The 18,284-nt window shown below is 36.5% G+C and overlaps 2 protein-coding genes across 4 annotated transcripts; both read right to left on the bottom strand.

Annotated features, from left to right (window-relative positions):
* Positions 1-1,018: 1,018 nt before the first annotated feature.
* LOC121243417 (aluminum-activated malate transporter 4-like) lies at positions 1,019-5,039 on the bottom strand. Of its 3 annotated transcripts, none has more exons than XR_005936130.1 (7): positions 4,597-5,038; positions 4,220-4,357; positions 3,837-4,106; positions 3,564-3,700; positions 3,330-3,476; positions 1,381-2,143; positions 1,019-1,280 (listed from the first exon to the last, which is right to left on the bottom strand). XR_005936130.1 is itself a non-coding variant. In XM_041141536.1 (7 exons), exons 1-7 carry the CDS (start codon positions 4,964-4,966, stop codon positions 1,602-1,604), a joined length of 1,536 nt encoding a protein of 511 aa, XP_040997470.1. In that variant the 5' UTR covers positions 4,967-5,039; the 3' UTR covers positions 1,019-1,601. The 3 variants fall into 3 exon arrangements, 2 of the variants coding, with proteins under 2 accessions (XP_040997470.1, XP_040997469.1); XM_041141536.1 differs by having other exon boundaries at positions 1,019-1,619; positions 1,688-2,143; positions 4,597-5,039; XM_041141535.1 differs by having other exon boundaries at positions 1,019-2,143.
* Positions 5,040-10,390: 5,351 nt separating this feature from the next.
* On the bottom strand, positions 10,391-16,544 carry LOC121243071 (aluminum-activated malate transporter 6-like). The gene is made up of 8 exons (XM_041141130.1): positions 16,322-16,544; positions 16,062-16,199; positions 15,708-15,977; positions 15,477-15,613; positions 15,244-15,390; positions 14,074-14,714; positions 10,843-11,006; positions 10,391-10,695 (listed from the first exon to the last, which is right to left on the bottom strand). The coding sequence occupies exons 1-8, from the start codon at positions 16,482-16,484 to the stop codon at positions 10,391-10,393; spliced, it is 1,965 nt and encodes a 654-aa protein (XP_040997064.1). The 5' UTR covers positions 16,485-16,544.
* Positions 16,545-18,284: the final 1,740 nt, after the last annotated feature.

Consider the following 18,284-nt stretch of genomic DNA (forward strand, 5'->3'; position numbering starts at 1 on the left):
GAGAGGGCAAATGATATAGCGGATAGATCATGTGCAAATCTAGAGGCTGCTGGATTTAATACATCTTTTTCTTCAGCTCTACAACTTCCAAAACAAATCTATGGTATTTTCTTGCTTGATAAATGTAGTTTGCGGTCTTTTCGATTTAGGTAATTTGTTGTTTTTAGATTTCTTTCAAGTCTATGCTGTACAGAAAAACTTTGTTTTGTTCACTTAGTTTGAATACTTGTACAAGTATAGTTAGTTTACAATTTTCTTAAAGTTTGGTTTAGGGAATTTTGTGACCCTCAAGTTTTATTTTTATAAAAGGTATTCCTCCGTCAAAAGTATGGACAATCAATAAAATTTGGGATACTGTCCATCTTCCTAAAAAAAGAGCTAGAATAAAAAAAAATTGCTACAAATTATAAAGAGAAATTATATTTGCAGTTATAGAGTGCGCAAGCACCGTGCACTCGTTTGAAAAAAAAAAAGTGTGTAAATATGAGATCCACATAAAATGATTGTAAAGGAATTGTAAGTGTATCATTACCTTTTCAAAAAAAGTACACGGCGCTTGTACAACGTGTATCTATAGCATTACTCAATTGTAAGTGACTTATCCAAGTCCATAATAGCTTCGTTTTATATAGAAAGACTTTGTATTAAACATGGTATATGATTTTGTTACCATAATTAATACGTCTTCTGCCTTTATTTTCACTCTTTCTGATTGGAGATAAAGGAGTACTCCCACGTTTCATCCACCAAAAAAGTTGGCCTTTTCGTTCTCTTTATCGTCTACGATCTCTGTCCAGTACTACCTTCAATGCATGAATACAACTGTAAAAGGATCTGCTTTTGCCTGCGATTTACAAGGATGTCCTGTGACATCATTCAGACCTTTGTTTTTAATGATATATTCATAATTATATATGACCAGCACATATTAATCAGTTTATGTAACTTGGAGTGTTTCTATCCGATTGTTGTGATCATGTCCTCTAGGCCTTAAAACTCTGGATTCAAGCAGCAGCTCTGCTAAAAATTGCTCAAATTTCCCTTTATGCCAAAATTTACAACACAACACAACTAGCAAAAAATGCATAGTAAAAGCCAGTATGGTGATCTCTCTGTTTTCTGGGTCCTCTTCTGTTAGCATCGAAACCCAAAAACTGTATATTGACAAAAGATACAGATATCTTAAGAAACATCCGCCTAATCTCTAAAGCTTTCAACTCCTTTTTCTGATAAAATCCAGGCATCACAAAAGCTCCATCACTGGAGATGTCCCTGCTCGCCTTCACTCAAAATAAGATAAAATAAATCCTTCGAAGTGACATATCATCAGATCATACCCCAATTCAATGGCTGTAATCACTGTTTGGGTGAGAAACTCACCCTCTTTCTCTTTCCAATCTTTACATTCAGAAAGATGAAGTAACCAAGCGGTAATCAATGATGAATTGCCAACAATTGAATGAAAAAAATAAGAGGTTGAATCAGGTGAACAAGGAAGTCAACGGAAGCATCTCAGCAGTCTGGTCCAAAACCCAACCAGCTCTTTGGCCTCTGGCATGGGTTCCTTAAAATTTGCTTTCTCGCTAAGCTCTTCAAACTCATCAACAATATTTTGAAGCCTGGCAACAAACTCAATGAGAAGGGATGAAAATGTAGCTAAAGACAAGGAACTGGCACTTTCATATACTTTTGATTCTTGTTCATTAAGCATGGAATCCCCAGCAAATGAGAGACGTGGCCATGATACTGGTTTCTTAAGCACACTTTCAGAGGATATCCACTGCGGCATTGAGGAGGGCTCTACACTCATGTTTGGATTATGTAAATCCCATGTTTCACTGAGCGAATTGATCACAATTCCTTTATTTTCATTGTCTTCGACATCAATCAAGGTCTGAGGATCTTCAAATTCCTTCGCCCGCATTACACCTTCCCAGCTATCTGAATTGACCAGAAGGTATGATTTTCGGTCAATCTTCATTTGTAACTTTTCTGCTGCATCATGCACTTCAAATAATATGTCTTTGGAGCTTAATTTTTCCATCTTTTCAACTTTGCTTCCTAGCTCACATAACACTTTAGCTCCTTCGGTACCAACCCTTTGAAGCTCACTACTAAAAACCTGTCTCTTTTCTGCTGGTGCCTAGAGGTACAAAGTCAAAACAGCTGATAGTGTAAATAGATAGCTCAGAAGAAAGTTATTATGTATCCTCAATGCCAAAAGCACAGATCTTAAAAACAGATGCATCAACAACCAATTTCTAGACTTGGAGAGCTTTTCTGAACTCTAGAAAAAGTAATGTTCATAAAGAGCTTAGTGAGGACTCTTAACTGACATCTTCCAGAAGCTCATAGGTACAAATGCTTCAGCAACATGTCATAACAACTAACTATACTCTTCAAATCATGCTTCATCTCTCATTTGTAATATCTATGCATAAAGTAGTCAATTTTTGCATCCTTTTTATTCGTCAAACCGCAATGGAAATAAAATGTGAGATATCTTGATTGTCTGAGAATTAACATAAAGAAACTAGATGATAAATGTGAATGTTAACAGCTGACAGGAGAAGCAAGTGGAACAGACGTTTCTTCAGTCCCCAGCTTTATTATTGCTCTTACTATCACTTATTCGGTGTCCCCGGCTTGCTTTTAGATACTCTACCTCCCCACCACTCACCAACTAAACTAACAAATCACAACCTAACAGTAACATATTCATTGGAGGCTAGGTCATTAAGATTTTATCAAGGGAGCAGACAGTTCATCAGCTACTGGGGGAATGGTGTCCACAGAACAGATGTTTGAGGCAGTAACCCAGTTATGTCAACAAAGAATGACTCATAGGTGTCTTGGCCAAAAAGCCTGCGGTAAATGGCATATGAAAGCAGACATGATCAAATCTTAGCACGTCCACCTTTTCGGTTAGTAAATCCCAACAAATTTGATAAATAAAAAAGAGTGACAAAATACTGATAGAACCCCTGCATGACCTTGTTCAAGTTCAAGACTTGATGCTTCAATAGAAATGAAAACTGAAAGAATTATGAAAAGAAAGATCAATTCTTGGAATAAATTAACAACTGTGCTTTATTACTTTTATCAAGAGAACTGTAGATGGCATGGAAGAACTAAAACAGACAATTTCAGTATATTATTACAAATGATCGCAAATGTCCAGTTCTAATTGATCATGTTATAAATTGTGCCCGACCTAAAAGAGCGGAAACAAAAGTCACCATTCTGGGAGAAATAAGAACAGATACAATGCTGCAACAAACATATCTAGAAGATATAAAAAAATAAAAAAAGGGAATGGGTCTATTCACCTGTATTTCTGAAAGTATGCACCCATGCATTGCCATTACCATGAAAGCACAATGCCTCAGTGCACCACTTACTTTGACGTAGTTCCTCCAGGGATAATTAAACCCCTTATAAGGGCCATGAGGTGGTTCCCATATTGCAAAATCTAACTGAAATATCAGCATTAAGCTAAAATTATCACCTGCCACATTTTGGCTCTATTCAAGACAGGTGCCAGAATAATGACAAAAGCATACCAGAGATTCCTCTTGGCTTGAAGATTGTACAGCTGATCTACAGCCACTATACAGCGGGTCATCAGATGCTTGGTATATAAGAATTTTGGAAGGGACCCTCTCATATGCAACGCATTGCAAGTATCTATTAACACAGCCTGAACAAAGTTTTGAAGCAATATACCAAGCATGTCATTGCAATCAACTACAAATAAAAGAAAAAAGATACTGTGATAGTTACATAAAAGAATGTATATATGGTACAAATCAGGGCATAAAAGAATTCGGCCCAACCTTCCAAAGAAGTAGCAACACCCTGGAAATTTTTCACCACCAATTTGTGCAGATCCTCCCCTGACCAGATGGGATACATACATATATTTACAACAAGACATACACAAGCACCGATCCCAATAAGTAATAACCGATAGAAAGCTGTTTGGAAAAACTGCGACGAGCTACTCCCAGAGACCAATACAATACAGAATGTCAACAAGAATACCCGGAAACCATATTCATAAGACTTCATTGGTGGATAAAGTTTGGTATAACTTGCAAGAAATCCTACACATCAAGACAGAAGGGTCATTTAAGAATGGATTTTCCATCCAAAACGAAAAAATGAAGGTCGGAGAAGGGAAATATAGGCATATGACATTAATCATAAAGGCTCTGACCTGCTAAGAAAATACTAATTACTATAATAACTTCCTCAAATTCCCCAACCCTCAAAGCCACCTCTGCAATGCCCAGAGCAAGCCCTCCGGCCGAAAATGTCCCTAAAGCACGATTGAATCCTTTGTTAAGCGTTGCCCCTGCAAACAAACCAGCAAGCACAGTGAAGATTACCCCTTTCTATTGAAGCACCTAAGAATGCATTGCACGAATGTAAAACGAGAATATAACTCGGGTAAAAAAGCCAACAATATATATAAATTCGTGAATAAAACAAGACAAATTCGATCTTCTTTCTTTGTTGGGGATGAAAACAAACCGAATCTCCAAGTCAGTCCTTGATATATCAAACTGGCATGAGCATGATCGAAGCTAATACCTACGCTGAATTCGAAAACCACGACGACTGTGAGAATTGCCCAGATGGAATACTGGCTAACGTCCTTGAGCGGTTCTTTGAAGAAGATGACGAGGGACACAATGGACAAGGACATCCCCATTTTCGCGGCGAAGAGGAGCTTCCGAGGATCGGACCTGCCCATCTGGTATAGCTTGGCCGAAGTTTCCCGCATACCGGTCCAGAAGTTGACGATCCCATCAGAGAAGTTACGAAAACACCTGTATTTGACTCCGTCGTCGCCACCGCAGGAACCATTCACGCCCAATTCGGAGTAACCCTTCCTGGAGAGAAGCCTTTCCTTGCTCCTCTCGACGAAACTCTGTCGAAAAGACCCGACCTTCGCAGCCATTAATGCTGCAGCGTGACGAACCGGAAACGGTAATCAGAGAGAAACCAGAAAAACAAAAAGAACAGAGGTAATTAATGAAAAATTAAGCATCGAGAGAGTGAAAATATATAGATATACATTGGATGATTTGTCAGAGAGAGCGAGAGAAACGGTGTCGTTTGGCGGTTAAGAAAATTTGAAAGGTCGTTGGGAGTTAAGACCGGTAGGAACACAAAATTAAGTTAAAAAATTATGCTTATAAAATGATAAGATATGTAGACTCTCTTTTCAATTCAAACAAAACAAAAAGAATGATCAGATCAAGACAAAAGCGAATGACATCTCTTCTGAAAACGAAAGTTGCGTTGGCTGGCATTGCTTGTTTTATTCAATGATGGGACCGGAAATTTATGTTTAGTTTAATCCAAGGTTGTCATTTATTTATGTAGTTTAATTATCTGTAGGATGTGGATGATGATCTGCGCATGTTCTTTCTTTTTCTTTTTCTTTTTTTATTTTCTTTTTTCTTTTTTGAATAAACCATTCCTCATTCATTCATATAAATTGTTTGATCAATACAAATATTATCAATCTGTAAACTATTTAAGACAAACATTGGAGCTTCTTCTATCTACACTTTCTCCTCTTCAAAATGTAAAGCAGCTTTTGCTAGATTATGAGTTACTGCATTTGTATCTCTATGTGAGTATTGAACTATCCATCCTTGCCAGCCTTTGAGCACCATCTTCATCTCTTCTATAATACTGCCATAGAAAGACAGGTCTTCAACTGGATTGTTCACAGCATTTATTACTACCTGTGCATCCCCCTCGAAGATTACTTTGTCAAAATTGAGATCTCTACAAAATTCCATTGCTTTTCTCAGAGCATAACACTCTGCTAAAGCTGGTTCTACCACATTTTGCTTTTGAGCATGACAAGTTGCCATGACCTCTCCCTTCTCATTTCTTATTATAACACCAGCTCCCATCTTTCTTGCTTTAGCATCCAAAGCTGCATTCCAGTTTGCCTTTACCCAATTCTGTTCTGGTGGAAGCCATTTTTTCTCTCCTCCCACTGCGCTTCTATTCCCCCTTGTCCCAAAGACAGAAATTGGCCCTATTGAAACTCATTCAAAATATCTTTTGCTGATCTGATTACACAACTAGGACTAGTGAACTTCTTTTTGAAAATGAAAACATTTATTCTAATCCACAGACTCCTCATTATGGCAGCTATCACTTCCATTTCAGTTTTATTGAGCTTTTTAGTCAACCTCTCCCATAAGCACAGTAAATCTACTTCTTGTTGTATCTTCCATTTCTGCACTGTCTTAAATAACCTAGCCCATACATCATTGGCAGCAGGGCAATGCCAGAGAACATGCATTACAGATTCTTCCTCTTGGAGGCATATTGGACACTTTGAGTCATCACTAATTTTTCTAACAAATAAATTCTTTTTTGTAGCCAACAAATCATTACCTGTCATCTACATGAACATTTTTATCTTCCCAAGTATATTCAACATCCAAATGTATTTCCATCGACCATCTACTTCAGCCCCTCTTGAATACTCCCCTTGTACCCTTTTTGTTCTTTCTTGCTCCAAGTAATATGCACTTTTTACACTGAACATGCATTTAGTAATAGGCCCCCAAAACAGCTTGTCTTCCACCTCATTTCTGCTCAAGGGAATACAACAGATCTGGTCAGCTTCTTCTTTCATGAAAATAGCTCTGACTAAGTTCTCATTCTATTCCTTCTTGCCCTCAACCATAAGTTCACAAACATTTGCATCTCCATTCAAAGTTGTAATTGGAGACTGCACACAGAAGGAAGATGGAGTAGATAGCCATTTATTACCCTAAGTTTGAATCCTTTTACCATTACCCACCCTCCATCTTAGTCCCTCTTTTAATAGATCCAAAGAACTCCAAACACTCCTCCATATCAATGAAGGTGAGTACCCCAGTTTTGCCTCCAACAAATTAGAATGTCTAAAATATTTTTCCTTGTAAATATTGGCAGTTAGAGAAAGAGGGTTGTGTAACAATCTCCAGCCTTGTTTTTCCAACAAAGTTGTGTTAAAATTCTCTAAATCTCTGAAACCCAACCCTCCCTTTCCTTTTGGTTGCCCCATTTTCTTCCAACTCCTCCAATGTATACAACTCTCTCTTTGCTGGTTGCCCCACCAAAACTTAGCTAGCAATCCATTCAGTCCTGTGCAGAGCTTCTTTGGCAGCCTAAAAACACTCATGGTATAGGAAGGGACAGCTTGCAACACAGCCTTTATCAAGATTTCTTTTGCTGCACTCGAGAGAAAGGAATCCTTCCAACTGTTAATTTTCTGCCAAATTCTTTCTTTTAAGCATCTGAAGGTGTTGTACTTTGAATTGCCCACCAGAGTAGGAAGTCCCAAGTACTTTTCATAGCTCCCTTTCACCATATCCCCACCTTCCCTCAAAATCTTACTTTTAGTCTCTGAGTCAGTGTTAGAACTGAAGAATATAGCTGCCTTGTCCTTATTAAGAAACTGACCAAAGGCTCTCTCATAGGTGCTAAGGATCCCTTTCAATTTTCTCCACTCCTCCACATTGGCCCTGCCTGCCCTCATGTGGAGACTCTCATATGTGCTAAGGATCCTCAGCCCCCTCCCCCCCCCCCCTCTCACAACTGAAACTCCTCTAGTATCACCCTGTTGATTAGCTTTATTAAGCAAAGCACTAAGTCCTTCTGCACACATTATAAACAGGTAAGGGGATAGTGGATCCCCTTGCCTTAATCCCCTTGAAGGATAGATTTTATCACTTGGCTCTTCATTGACCAAAACTGAATAAGTAACAGAAGAGACACATTTCATAATTAGATGTGTCCACTCACTGCAAAAACCCAGTTTTTTCATTATAGCTTCCAAAAAAAACCCACTCAATTTTGTCATAGGCCCTGGACATATCAAGTTTGATGGCCATGCTACCCTTCTTGCCTGTCTTCCTCACCTTCATAGTATGAAGAACCTCATATGCAACCATTATGTTATCAGTAATAATCCTTCCAGGTATGAAAGCACTCTGGTTGGATGAGATTATACATGATAAAACTCTTTTTAGCCTGTTTACAATAACTTTTGAGACAATTTTGTAAATTACATTACAAAGGCTAATTGGCCTATACTCAGTAACAAGTAAGAGGCTTTTTGTTTTGGGGATAAGAGTTATATAAATGAAGTTAATAGAAGAGATCAGAGAATTACCATTAAGAAAACTTGGCACTGCATTGCATACCTCATCCTCGATTGTATCCCAATGGTTTTGGTAGAAACAAGCACCAAAGCCATCAGGGCCAGGTGATTTCAAGGTACCCATCTGTTGGATGACAGCCTCTATTTCCAATCTGCAGAAAGGCCTAACCAATCTGTCATTCATCTCACTTGTGACTTGAGCCTCCACTTGCTGCACACATTCTGCAATGTCTTCTGGACTTGGCATTGTTGAGGTAAACAAATTATTGAAAAAGTTATTAAAAGCCCCTTCAATGTCTTCTTGTTTGTTGAACATCTGTTTTTGCTCATCCATGACTTTTTTTTTATAACATTTTTCCTTCTTCTTTGAGATGCACAAGCATGAAAAAATTTGGTATTTTTGTCTCCCATTGCATACCAATTTCTTTTTGCTCTTTGTTTCCATTTTAGATCTTCCTTCTCAAGCAGTACCCCTAACTCCCTCTGAACTCTTTTAATATCTTCAACATTACATCTACTCTCTTCATCTTGAAGTTGTTTAAGCAAGTCAGACTTCTCCTTAATTTCTTTTGATTTGTCTGAACTATTCTGTCTACTCCACCTTTGAAGGGCTATCTTGCATGACTCTAACTTTGCCTGAATCTTCTGAGTTTGTGTATTCCTTTGCATTGTATGCCAAGCCCCTCTAATAACTTCCTCACAGCCCTCCTCCATAACCCAACTAGCCTCATATCTGAAAACCCTTCTCTTCCTCCAAACGTTTTTCACCTCTCTTCTTCAAAGTCAATACCTGTGATCTGAGCTTCTACCTGTCAGCACTTCCACACATTGATCATTGAATATTTGTGACCATTTTGAATTGGCCATTTTGAATTGACCATTTTCTTTTGTAAATGTCTCATCTTCATGCTTATTGCTCCATGTAAACTTATTCCCTCTCCATCCAAGATCAAATAAATTCTCCCCTTCTAATGCAGATCTGAACCCTTCCATTTGTCTGTCTAATCTTGGCCTTCCTCCCATATTCTCATCATTTGAAACAATCTCATTAAAATCTCCTATTACACACCACCCTTGATTGGACCTTGGTTTTAATGCTTTTAACAAGTTCCAAGCTTCATCTCTTCTATTGGTATCAGGCTGGCCATAAAAACCTGTCATCAGCCACCTTTCCCCTTCTCCTTCTTCTGAGATCCAAGCATTAATATGCCTTTGTGAAAAGTTTTGTATCTCTATCTCAACTCTGCTATTCCACCATAGAGATAAACCTCCATTTGTTCCCACTGGTCCCACTACAAAACATCCTTCACAGCTAAGTCTCTTCTTCAATCTCACACACCGCTCACTTTTCAACTTAGTTTCCATAATGAATATCACATCTGGGTCCTTTTCCTTTACCATAAGGCAAAGATCTTGAACTGTCCAAGGGTTCCCAAGCCCCCGACAGTTCCAACTAAGGATTTTCATTGGGAATGGTGAGGCTGTTAAACAGCCACCACCACGCTTTTTAAGGAATTGTTTTCCTCCCCATCTCCACTTTTACTAACATTTTTTCCCTTCAGCCTCTTTGTATCTCCTCCCTCCTCACCTTCATACCTTCTTTTTTTGACTAAGTATTCACCCTTATTTATTACAATTTTCCCTTTTTCTCTTGCCCTTCTCTTCCATTCACCCTTCTTGATAATTAAATCTTGTATTGTTTTATTCAGGTCTCCCTTCTGCTCCCCTGCCACAGTTATAAACTCCTTTTCAGTCCCTATTCCTTCCTTCATTGCTTCCTCCCCATTTCTTATTATCTTTATTGCTTCTACGTGCTTATTGCTAGTCACTTCCCCATTTAACCTATCCTCCTTCTCCTTTTCCCTTGCACTTCTTTCCTCAGACTCAACCTCACTCAGGCTCTCTTCCATCCCAGTAGTTTTTCCTCCATTTGACCCATTTTTTCCTTTATCTATATTTCCTGCATCATCTCCCTCCACCTGAGCATGCCCAACCTTCCCTCCATTATTCTTCATTAGACTAACAGGTTCCCTTCTCTTTTTGTTTTTTCTCCTCTTTTCATATCTGCTCTTAGCCATACCCCACATTGTTCAACCCCTTCACTTTTGTTTACACAACCTTCCTTTCCATGAATTAAACAACCATAAGAGAAGCAAAATCTAAGCAACTTTTCATACCTTATGGGAATCCAGAGTTTCTCTCCTCTCACATTGATGGTCCTCTAGCTAATGGTTTTTGAAGATCTATCACAATCAAGATCCTCAGATGTCTTCCCCATCCACTGCCATCCTCTTTCACATCCACCATCTCCACCACACAAATGGTATTGCCCAGCTGCCTTCCTCTATCCTCATTCATGCAAGACAGTGGCAGATTATGGAATTGAATCCAGAAACGCTCCTGCATGAACCTCAGCTTCTGTGGTGGTGTGTCCTCATCAAAGAGTTTTAGTGCAAACAAATGGTAATGGAAAGACCATGGTCTTCCATTCCAAAGACGATATTTGTCTGCTGGATTTGCAAATGTAATAGTAAATACATTCGTATCTACTTCTAGAAACTTTGCAGGTTTGCTTATTTTCTACACTATCTTCATCGTGCTCTGCACCACCTCTTTACTAATAGATCTGTCCATACACACTTTTCCCACCAGGCTACATTCTCCTTTGTAAGATATCTCCTCTACAACTGCTTCATCAAAGACTATGGTAGCTTCTTCATCTTCTAGCAGATTCAGCTTATTCCATTCTTTCGACCTGGTCTTTCTTGAGTTTTCTGTATTTTCCTCCCTTCTCCTGGCAGCAAGTGCCTTCAGTGCCTTCCTTCACCGTATTCCTCCGTACTCCACTCACTCTCTATCCCTTTCCACTCGCACACCACCACCTAAATTCTGTTAGAATCTAGTGCCCCCCCCTCCCCTCCACCCACCTCAGGCTCCCATTTCGTGGGAGAGAGAGAGGAGAATTTGAAGTTGCTGGTGTTTTCAATGGTTGCTTCCCTTCCACATGAGGGCCGGCCTGTAAAACACTCTTGTTTTCAATTTTTTTTGCGCATGTTCTTTCTTGGATTTGGTTTGGTAGGATCCTCCTGTTTGTATTTAAAATCTATTTCAACTTATCATTATAATTTTTTTAAATTTTTACATAAAATATAATAAACAATTTAACTTTTTTCAAATCTCAAAATAACTTTATCAAATTTCCACACAAAATATAATAAGTAATTCAACTTTTATTATACTATTTACAAACCATCTCAACTCATAGTTGTTTTGATTAGAAGATGAATTGATATGGGTTGTGAATAATAGTAGAATGAGTTGTGAATAGTAGTGAAATTTATGAATTAAAGTTGATGAATAGTAGTGAGATGAGTTGAAATGAGTTGCGAATACAAATCGGACAGTTCAATCCTTAGTTTCACGTTATGAATTACTCTTAAATTTTTTCCTTTTTTTTTTTAAGGTAAAACATTGTAGACTTTTATAACTGAGCAAAGGACATTACAATGTGTTTGTACTATCTAGAACATAAACCAGATTTACAACATGACCATGATTAAGATGAATAGCCTCTTTTGCAAGAACATCATGAGCCTCTTGATTAATACACCTTGTACATAATTGAAATCCCAAGCTGAGAACCCAGACACCAAGACTAGTATATCTTGAACTACTCCCTTGTCATCTCTCAAGATAATCTCTACTCCCATCCTCTTGCTTTGACAATTGATAGCAATATCCCAGTTTGCTTTTATAAAACCCAATAGAGGAGCTGCCAACCAACGTTGAAAGACAAACTGATTGGTAGTCTTCCACAGAATCAATAGCAGCTGAAGTATTTGACTCGGATGCTGGAATACCTCATTGAAAACCAGTCTGTTACGTCTCATCCATCAGTCTGGCCATAACCAGAAATAAATCAAATTCTAATGCATCTAATATCTCTGCCATTTTAAGAACCAAGGACTTGAAACTATTATGTATACTACTACACTTTTGAATCCTTTTGCTGCATAGAGCTCAAACATCTTTTAATTCTAGAACTAGTTTGAATTCAGATATGAGATGAGATGATTTTAGATAAAAATAAAAGTTGAAAAAAATATTATTAGAATATTATTTTTTTAATATGAAAAATTCTAAACATAAGTCCACCGCCCCGCACATCACTTAAAAAACATATGATTTTGTTTTTTTAGCTTCATATTTCATATTGAATTGAAGTATGCAATATAATGATAAAAAAGTAAAATCACATATTTTTAAGGGTGTGTAGGGGTGTGGGGCTTCTGTGTAGCACAACTCTTTTAATATTATTATTATTTTGACATTTGAAAAAATTGAATTGTTTATTATATTTTATGTGAAAATTTGAAAAAGTTTTAATGATGAGATGAAATGAGATAAAATAAAACATTTTCTAAATCCAAACAAGGCCTTATGAATCTAACAAGGACACGTTTAAAAAAAAAGTAATATACGACGTATCACATTAAAATATATCAATATGTGAATTTATTTTTATGAGATCTATTTGTAGTTAAAATTCTTCTTTTTTAAACAGTACTTCACGTGTTAATGATGGAGTTCAAGAAATAACTATTGTTTTAAAAATATCCTTAGATGAACTAAAAATGATTGAGTTTGAGTTTCAAAACATATGCATATGAACTAACCTCTAAGGGAAATAATAAAATTATGAGAAATCAAAATAACTAAATACTTTTCATTTCTAAATCAAAATTATGAACTAAAAATGACCGTATTTTTATTTTTATTTTTGAATTTTTATTGGGGAAGTCCAAAGTTTAAAAGAAATGAGAAGAAGATCAAATATAATTCATTAGCAGCCCTATCTAGCGATCCGAAAAGACAAAAGCCTTAAAGAGCCGTGTCACGATGAGAGTATCCCACTCAAGCGATCAAGTCTGTCATAATTTGTAATTGCCGTGTCAATCTTTGCCAAATTATTACCATCTCTAATTATTAACAAACTAGAGTAAGTTGATTTAATAAGTCATAAAATAAATCACGTAATGTTACTCTTACGTGATTATTGTAATGTTATTTTTATTATAAAATAAATCATATAAAATCATATCAGTTTGTAAGTTTATTTTTATAAAATATATTTGTGACTGTAGCATTTCTCCTTTGTTAAGGCTTTGAACTATAGTGGTGAAGAGATATTAATAAAACAGTAATGCTTTGGGTTCCGAAATAGTGTCTCAAATGAGTTTTTTTTTTTTTTTTTTTTTACTTAGTAATTAAGAAAGTATTTTTTTAATGATATTGTGAATTTTTTATTTTTTTTAAAAAAATGTTTATGATGATTAAAAAAATGAAAAAAAAAACATGAAAAAAGAAAAAAGAAAAAACTGAAATGCACTATTCGGTAACTCTGTTCAGGACACAATTTCGGTGACTATAGCACCACTCTTAATAAAATACTTCTCTTAACAATGGCATCCTATTCCTTAGAAATGTGCCTAAGAAGAAAAGGTGACAATCTGTTAACCATGATTTAAGCAAAGATTTTGTAGACCATAGAACTAAGGCTTATTGGTTTGTAGTTGGCAGAACTAGAAGCCTTATCCTCTTTAGGTATCAAAAAAGAAGTAGATCAACTTGAGCAGTCAATAAATCTAGGGCTGCTATCAACAGATCATGAAGAAACTGGAACACAATCCATTTGATTCAGGGCTATTCTCAGCAGGAATGCTCCACAAAGCCTCTTCTAACTCCTGCATCGATGGAAGGCTACACCTCTGAAATATACCCTGCAATTATTTTGTTATTTTCACTCTTTTAGAAAAACAAAAGCATGAATTTCTGACAACTTGAAGCTGGCAAAACTCGCATGATCTCAATATTTGAAACTGTAACACCTGGTCCTGAATAGTCTGATCCAAAATCCAACCCTCTTTGTCGTGGGCACATTGATAAAAGGCTCCTCAAAATCTGCTTTCTCACCGAGTTCTTCAAATGTGTCAACCACATTTTGAAGCCTTGCAACAAATTCAATCACAAGTGAAACAAATGTCCCCAAAGACATGGCGCTTGCACTTTCATATGTATTGTATTCATCAGCTTCCTCTGCAACTGCATCGCCATTGAATGGGTGACGCAATGGCCAAGCTATTTGCTTCCTCAATATAATATCCTTTGAACCACCATTTTTTAAAGGAGTCTCGACTGGAAGTGAGCTCAGATCAAGTACTGATTCACTTAAGGACTTGAACCCCAATTGCACACTTTCCTTATCTTTATCCAACAGATCTTCGAGGCGTTCTATCGTCTTGGGCTGTCTTCCAATTTCCCAGCTCTCTGAATTGACCAGGATATATGATCTTCTGTCTATCTTCTTCTGTAGTTGCTCCGCAGCCTCATGCACCTCTCTAAGTATGTCTCCAGAGCCTAATTTTTCCATTTTTTCTACTTTCCTTCCAAGCTCAAGCAAAACTTTAGCACCTGCTGCTCCAACCCTTTGAAGCTCGCTGCGAAATACTTGTCTCCTCTCTGCTGGGGCCTACATGTACAAAATCAAAAGCTTAATGATGTATAGTGAAGCTTCAATGAAGCTCATTTCTTTCCAATGGTTAATGCTCAAGAGCATAATGACAGTGTTGTGGACGGCTGGGGCAAAAGAATCAGGACTATTAATTTTTAAGGCAACATCAACTTAAAAGTACATGAATAACTAGCGAAGATCAATAACAGGGCTAGTGTCTGCAGCAAATCTTCATTCCCTTCTCCAACATTATTGCCATGGGGGCTCTTAAGAGATCAGTTCACCTGCACTAAAAGTATGTTATCCACAACTCCGAAGTGGTTGTCCGCCATTCCCACTTTAGTCCAGAAACTTGATATGACCTTTCAAATTCTTTTAGACCCATTTAGATAGTGAGATAAGATGAGATGGTTTTAGATAAAAGTTGAAAGTTAAATAAAATAGGATTGCAAGAAAAGCCATAAGCCATAACATTTCAGGATGATTGCAAAATATTTAATTAGTTGAAATCCTGCCAAAGGAAAGAAAAAATAACGACAATAATCACCTGTATTTCTGATAGAATACATCCATGCAGTGCCATGACCGTGAATGCACAATGCCTCAATGCGCCACTTACTTTGACATAGTTTTTCCATGGATAATTGAACGTTTTATAACGCCCGTGAGGTGGTTCCCAGACTGCAAAGCCTAGCTGAGCATGTAAGAACGAGTCAAACCCCACAATTCCTGCATTTTTTGTCCAAACAGATAACATTAACATATTATGATATTGCGTACCAGAGTGTCCTCTTGGCGTGCAGAGTCTACCACTGATTGGTAACCGCTGTACAGTGGATCATCTACAGCTTGGCATGTAAGTAATGTTGAGGGGACAGTTTCATATTGAATGCCTTTAAGGTATCCATTGACACATGCTACAGAAAACGACTGGAAAAGTAAGCATGGATGTTTCAATGGTTAAAACAAGCAGTACAGATCCTTGGCATACTAATATAGAAGCTTAGAAACCTTCTAAGGAAGCAGCTAAACCCTTGAAGTTTTTAACCACCAAGTAGTGCAGATCCTCGCCCGACCAAATGGGGTAAATGAAAATATTTATAACTAAACATACGCCTGCTCCCACTGCAATAAGGACTAGTCGAGTTACAATTGCCTCAAGATATCCTCTCGTCCTATTCCCAGCAACCATAAGGATACAATAAGTCAATATGAACACTCGAAATCCATATTCGTAGGGCTTCATTGAGGGATACAGCTTCAGATAAGAGGCAATGAATCCTAAGCAACGAGGGGAAAAAATACATCAGATAATTTGAAACATGGAAAAGTAAATCAAGATATTAAGTGCATGGTAAGTTAAACCTGTTATAAAAATGCTTATAACAATTACAACTTCCTCCCATTGGCCAGCCAACAAAGTTAGCTCAGAAAAGAAGAAAGCAAGAATTCCTGCACAAAATGTTCCCAAACCGCGATTGAAACCCTTGATAAAAGTTGCTCCTACATGAAAATATATTCAATAAGCTGCTAGACAGTTTAAGAAACTAAGCTGCCAGACAGTTTTAAGTCTGGCAAGCATGCATCTTGAGTATTAATTGAATTAAGGATGATATTTATTATACCGATAGTGAATTCAAACATCACAATGACAGTGAGGATTGCCCAGATTGAATACTGACTGATGTCGTGATATGATTGTTTCCAGAATATGAGAAAGGACACAATTGACAATGCCAGCCCCATTTTGGTTGCAAATATGACTTTCCGAGGGTCAGAGTGACCCATTTCCCATGCTCTCCCAGCAAATCCTTGTAAATCATTCCAGGACCTCTTGATATTTTCACTCACCAAGATGAAACACATGGAGCTACTCTTTCCATCATCATGTCCTTCAGTGCTGCTGCTTGATGCAAGTAGACCTTCTTTATAGTTGAATACAGAAGTATGCCTAGATGACTCCATTTCACCAGTACCTGTCTTTTTTTTTTGGAGGGGAGGTGGGGTAAGTTCAGTTGTATTTGAAGAATGAACATACACCGGTAAGGGGCATACCCCAGTAAGACTCTCTGAACAAGTAACCACAGCAGTAAACAACCACTATACAACATGACAACATCAGTGAAGTGCACAACATGCTTCCCCAACTTCTGAAAACCAAGTGCACAAGGAAACTAGAAGAAAGTTGAGCAAAGCTAAATAATTGAACTAGCACAGAAGTACTCGTATAAAGCACAAAATGTACCATGCAACATATATGCTGATCTAAATTATCCCACTAGATTGCCAAAACATCATTTTCGAGAAGCTTGTGAGATTAAGATTGCATTTGAATGTTGAATTGAATTAAATTGAGTTAAGATGATAAAATATTATTAGAATATTATTTTTTAATATTATTATTATTTTAAAATTTGAAAAAATTGAATTGTTTATTATATTTTATATTAAAATTTGAAAAAATTATAATGATGAGTTGAGATGAAGTTAATAACTAAATGTATCCTAAAAAAAAACAAACAAACGTAAACTAAAAATCAAAAAGGAAATCAGGAAAAAAATATGACTTGATGCTTTCATACCAGACTCGAAATGCTCAGAGCAGTGCCATGAATAATATAGGTCTGATCCTTAAATCCCATGCGGTTTTAGACTATGTTTAGAAGTTGAATTGAGTTGAATAGATTTGAATTCTTTATAAATAATATTGAATTGAGATGATTGAATGAGTTTTATAAAATTTATTTAAGATAAATTTAAAATATGTTTAAATATTAAGTTGAATTTAGATATATTTAAAAAAAATTATAAAATTATTGAAATGCACCATAAATATCTTACTGTTTAATGACATTATTGTCTCCCCACAGTGCACCGAACATGCAAAAAAAGGAAAATGTTTTCTACACTTCATTTTGGCCAAGGATTAAGGAACAAATGTCATACTGTGAGTTTGAGTTTTGGGACCCAACAACACCTCAATGAGTAATGCACTTGAAATGTGCTGTCCAGTCGATGTCAATTGTCAGCTCATGTCTGGGGACCCATAAAGCCCTTTTGATAGTTGCCAGCACTATTTACGTCGAGTCCAGTTATCAACTAATTCACAACCTACGCTCAATTCAAAACTTTTTTACGCATACAATTTATAATTTTTTTTAAATTCAACGCTTCTTTATGTAAAGAATTCATAATTTTTTTTAATTTTTTATAAATATATATAAATTTATCTTAATATTTAAATATATTTAAATTCATTTTAAATGAGTCTTACAAAATTTATTCTATTATCTTAATTCATTATTATTCATTAAGAATTTAAGACTTCGTTTGGTTACTAAATTCATCCCAACTCATCTCAACTTATTATTATAATTTTTTTAAATTTCAATACAAAATATAATAAATAATTTAATTTTTTTAAATATTAAAATAATAATATTAAAAAATAATATTTTAATAATATTTTATCAATTCAATTCAATTCAACATCCAAAATCACCCTACCAAATCCAAACGCACCCGTAGATACACGATTGCAACGAAGTAACACCTTGAGAACGTTTCAGACGAAAATTGAGGACTGGG

Source organism: Juglans microcarpa x Juglans regia, chromosome 8D, assembly GCF_004785595.1.
Source record: "Juglans microcarpa x Juglans regia isolate MS1-56 chromosome 8D, Jm3101_v1.0, whole genome shotgun sequence".
Lineage (NCBI taxonomy): Eukaryota > Viridiplantae > Streptophyta > Magnoliopsida > Fagales > Juglandaceae > Juglans > Juglans microcarpa x Juglans regia.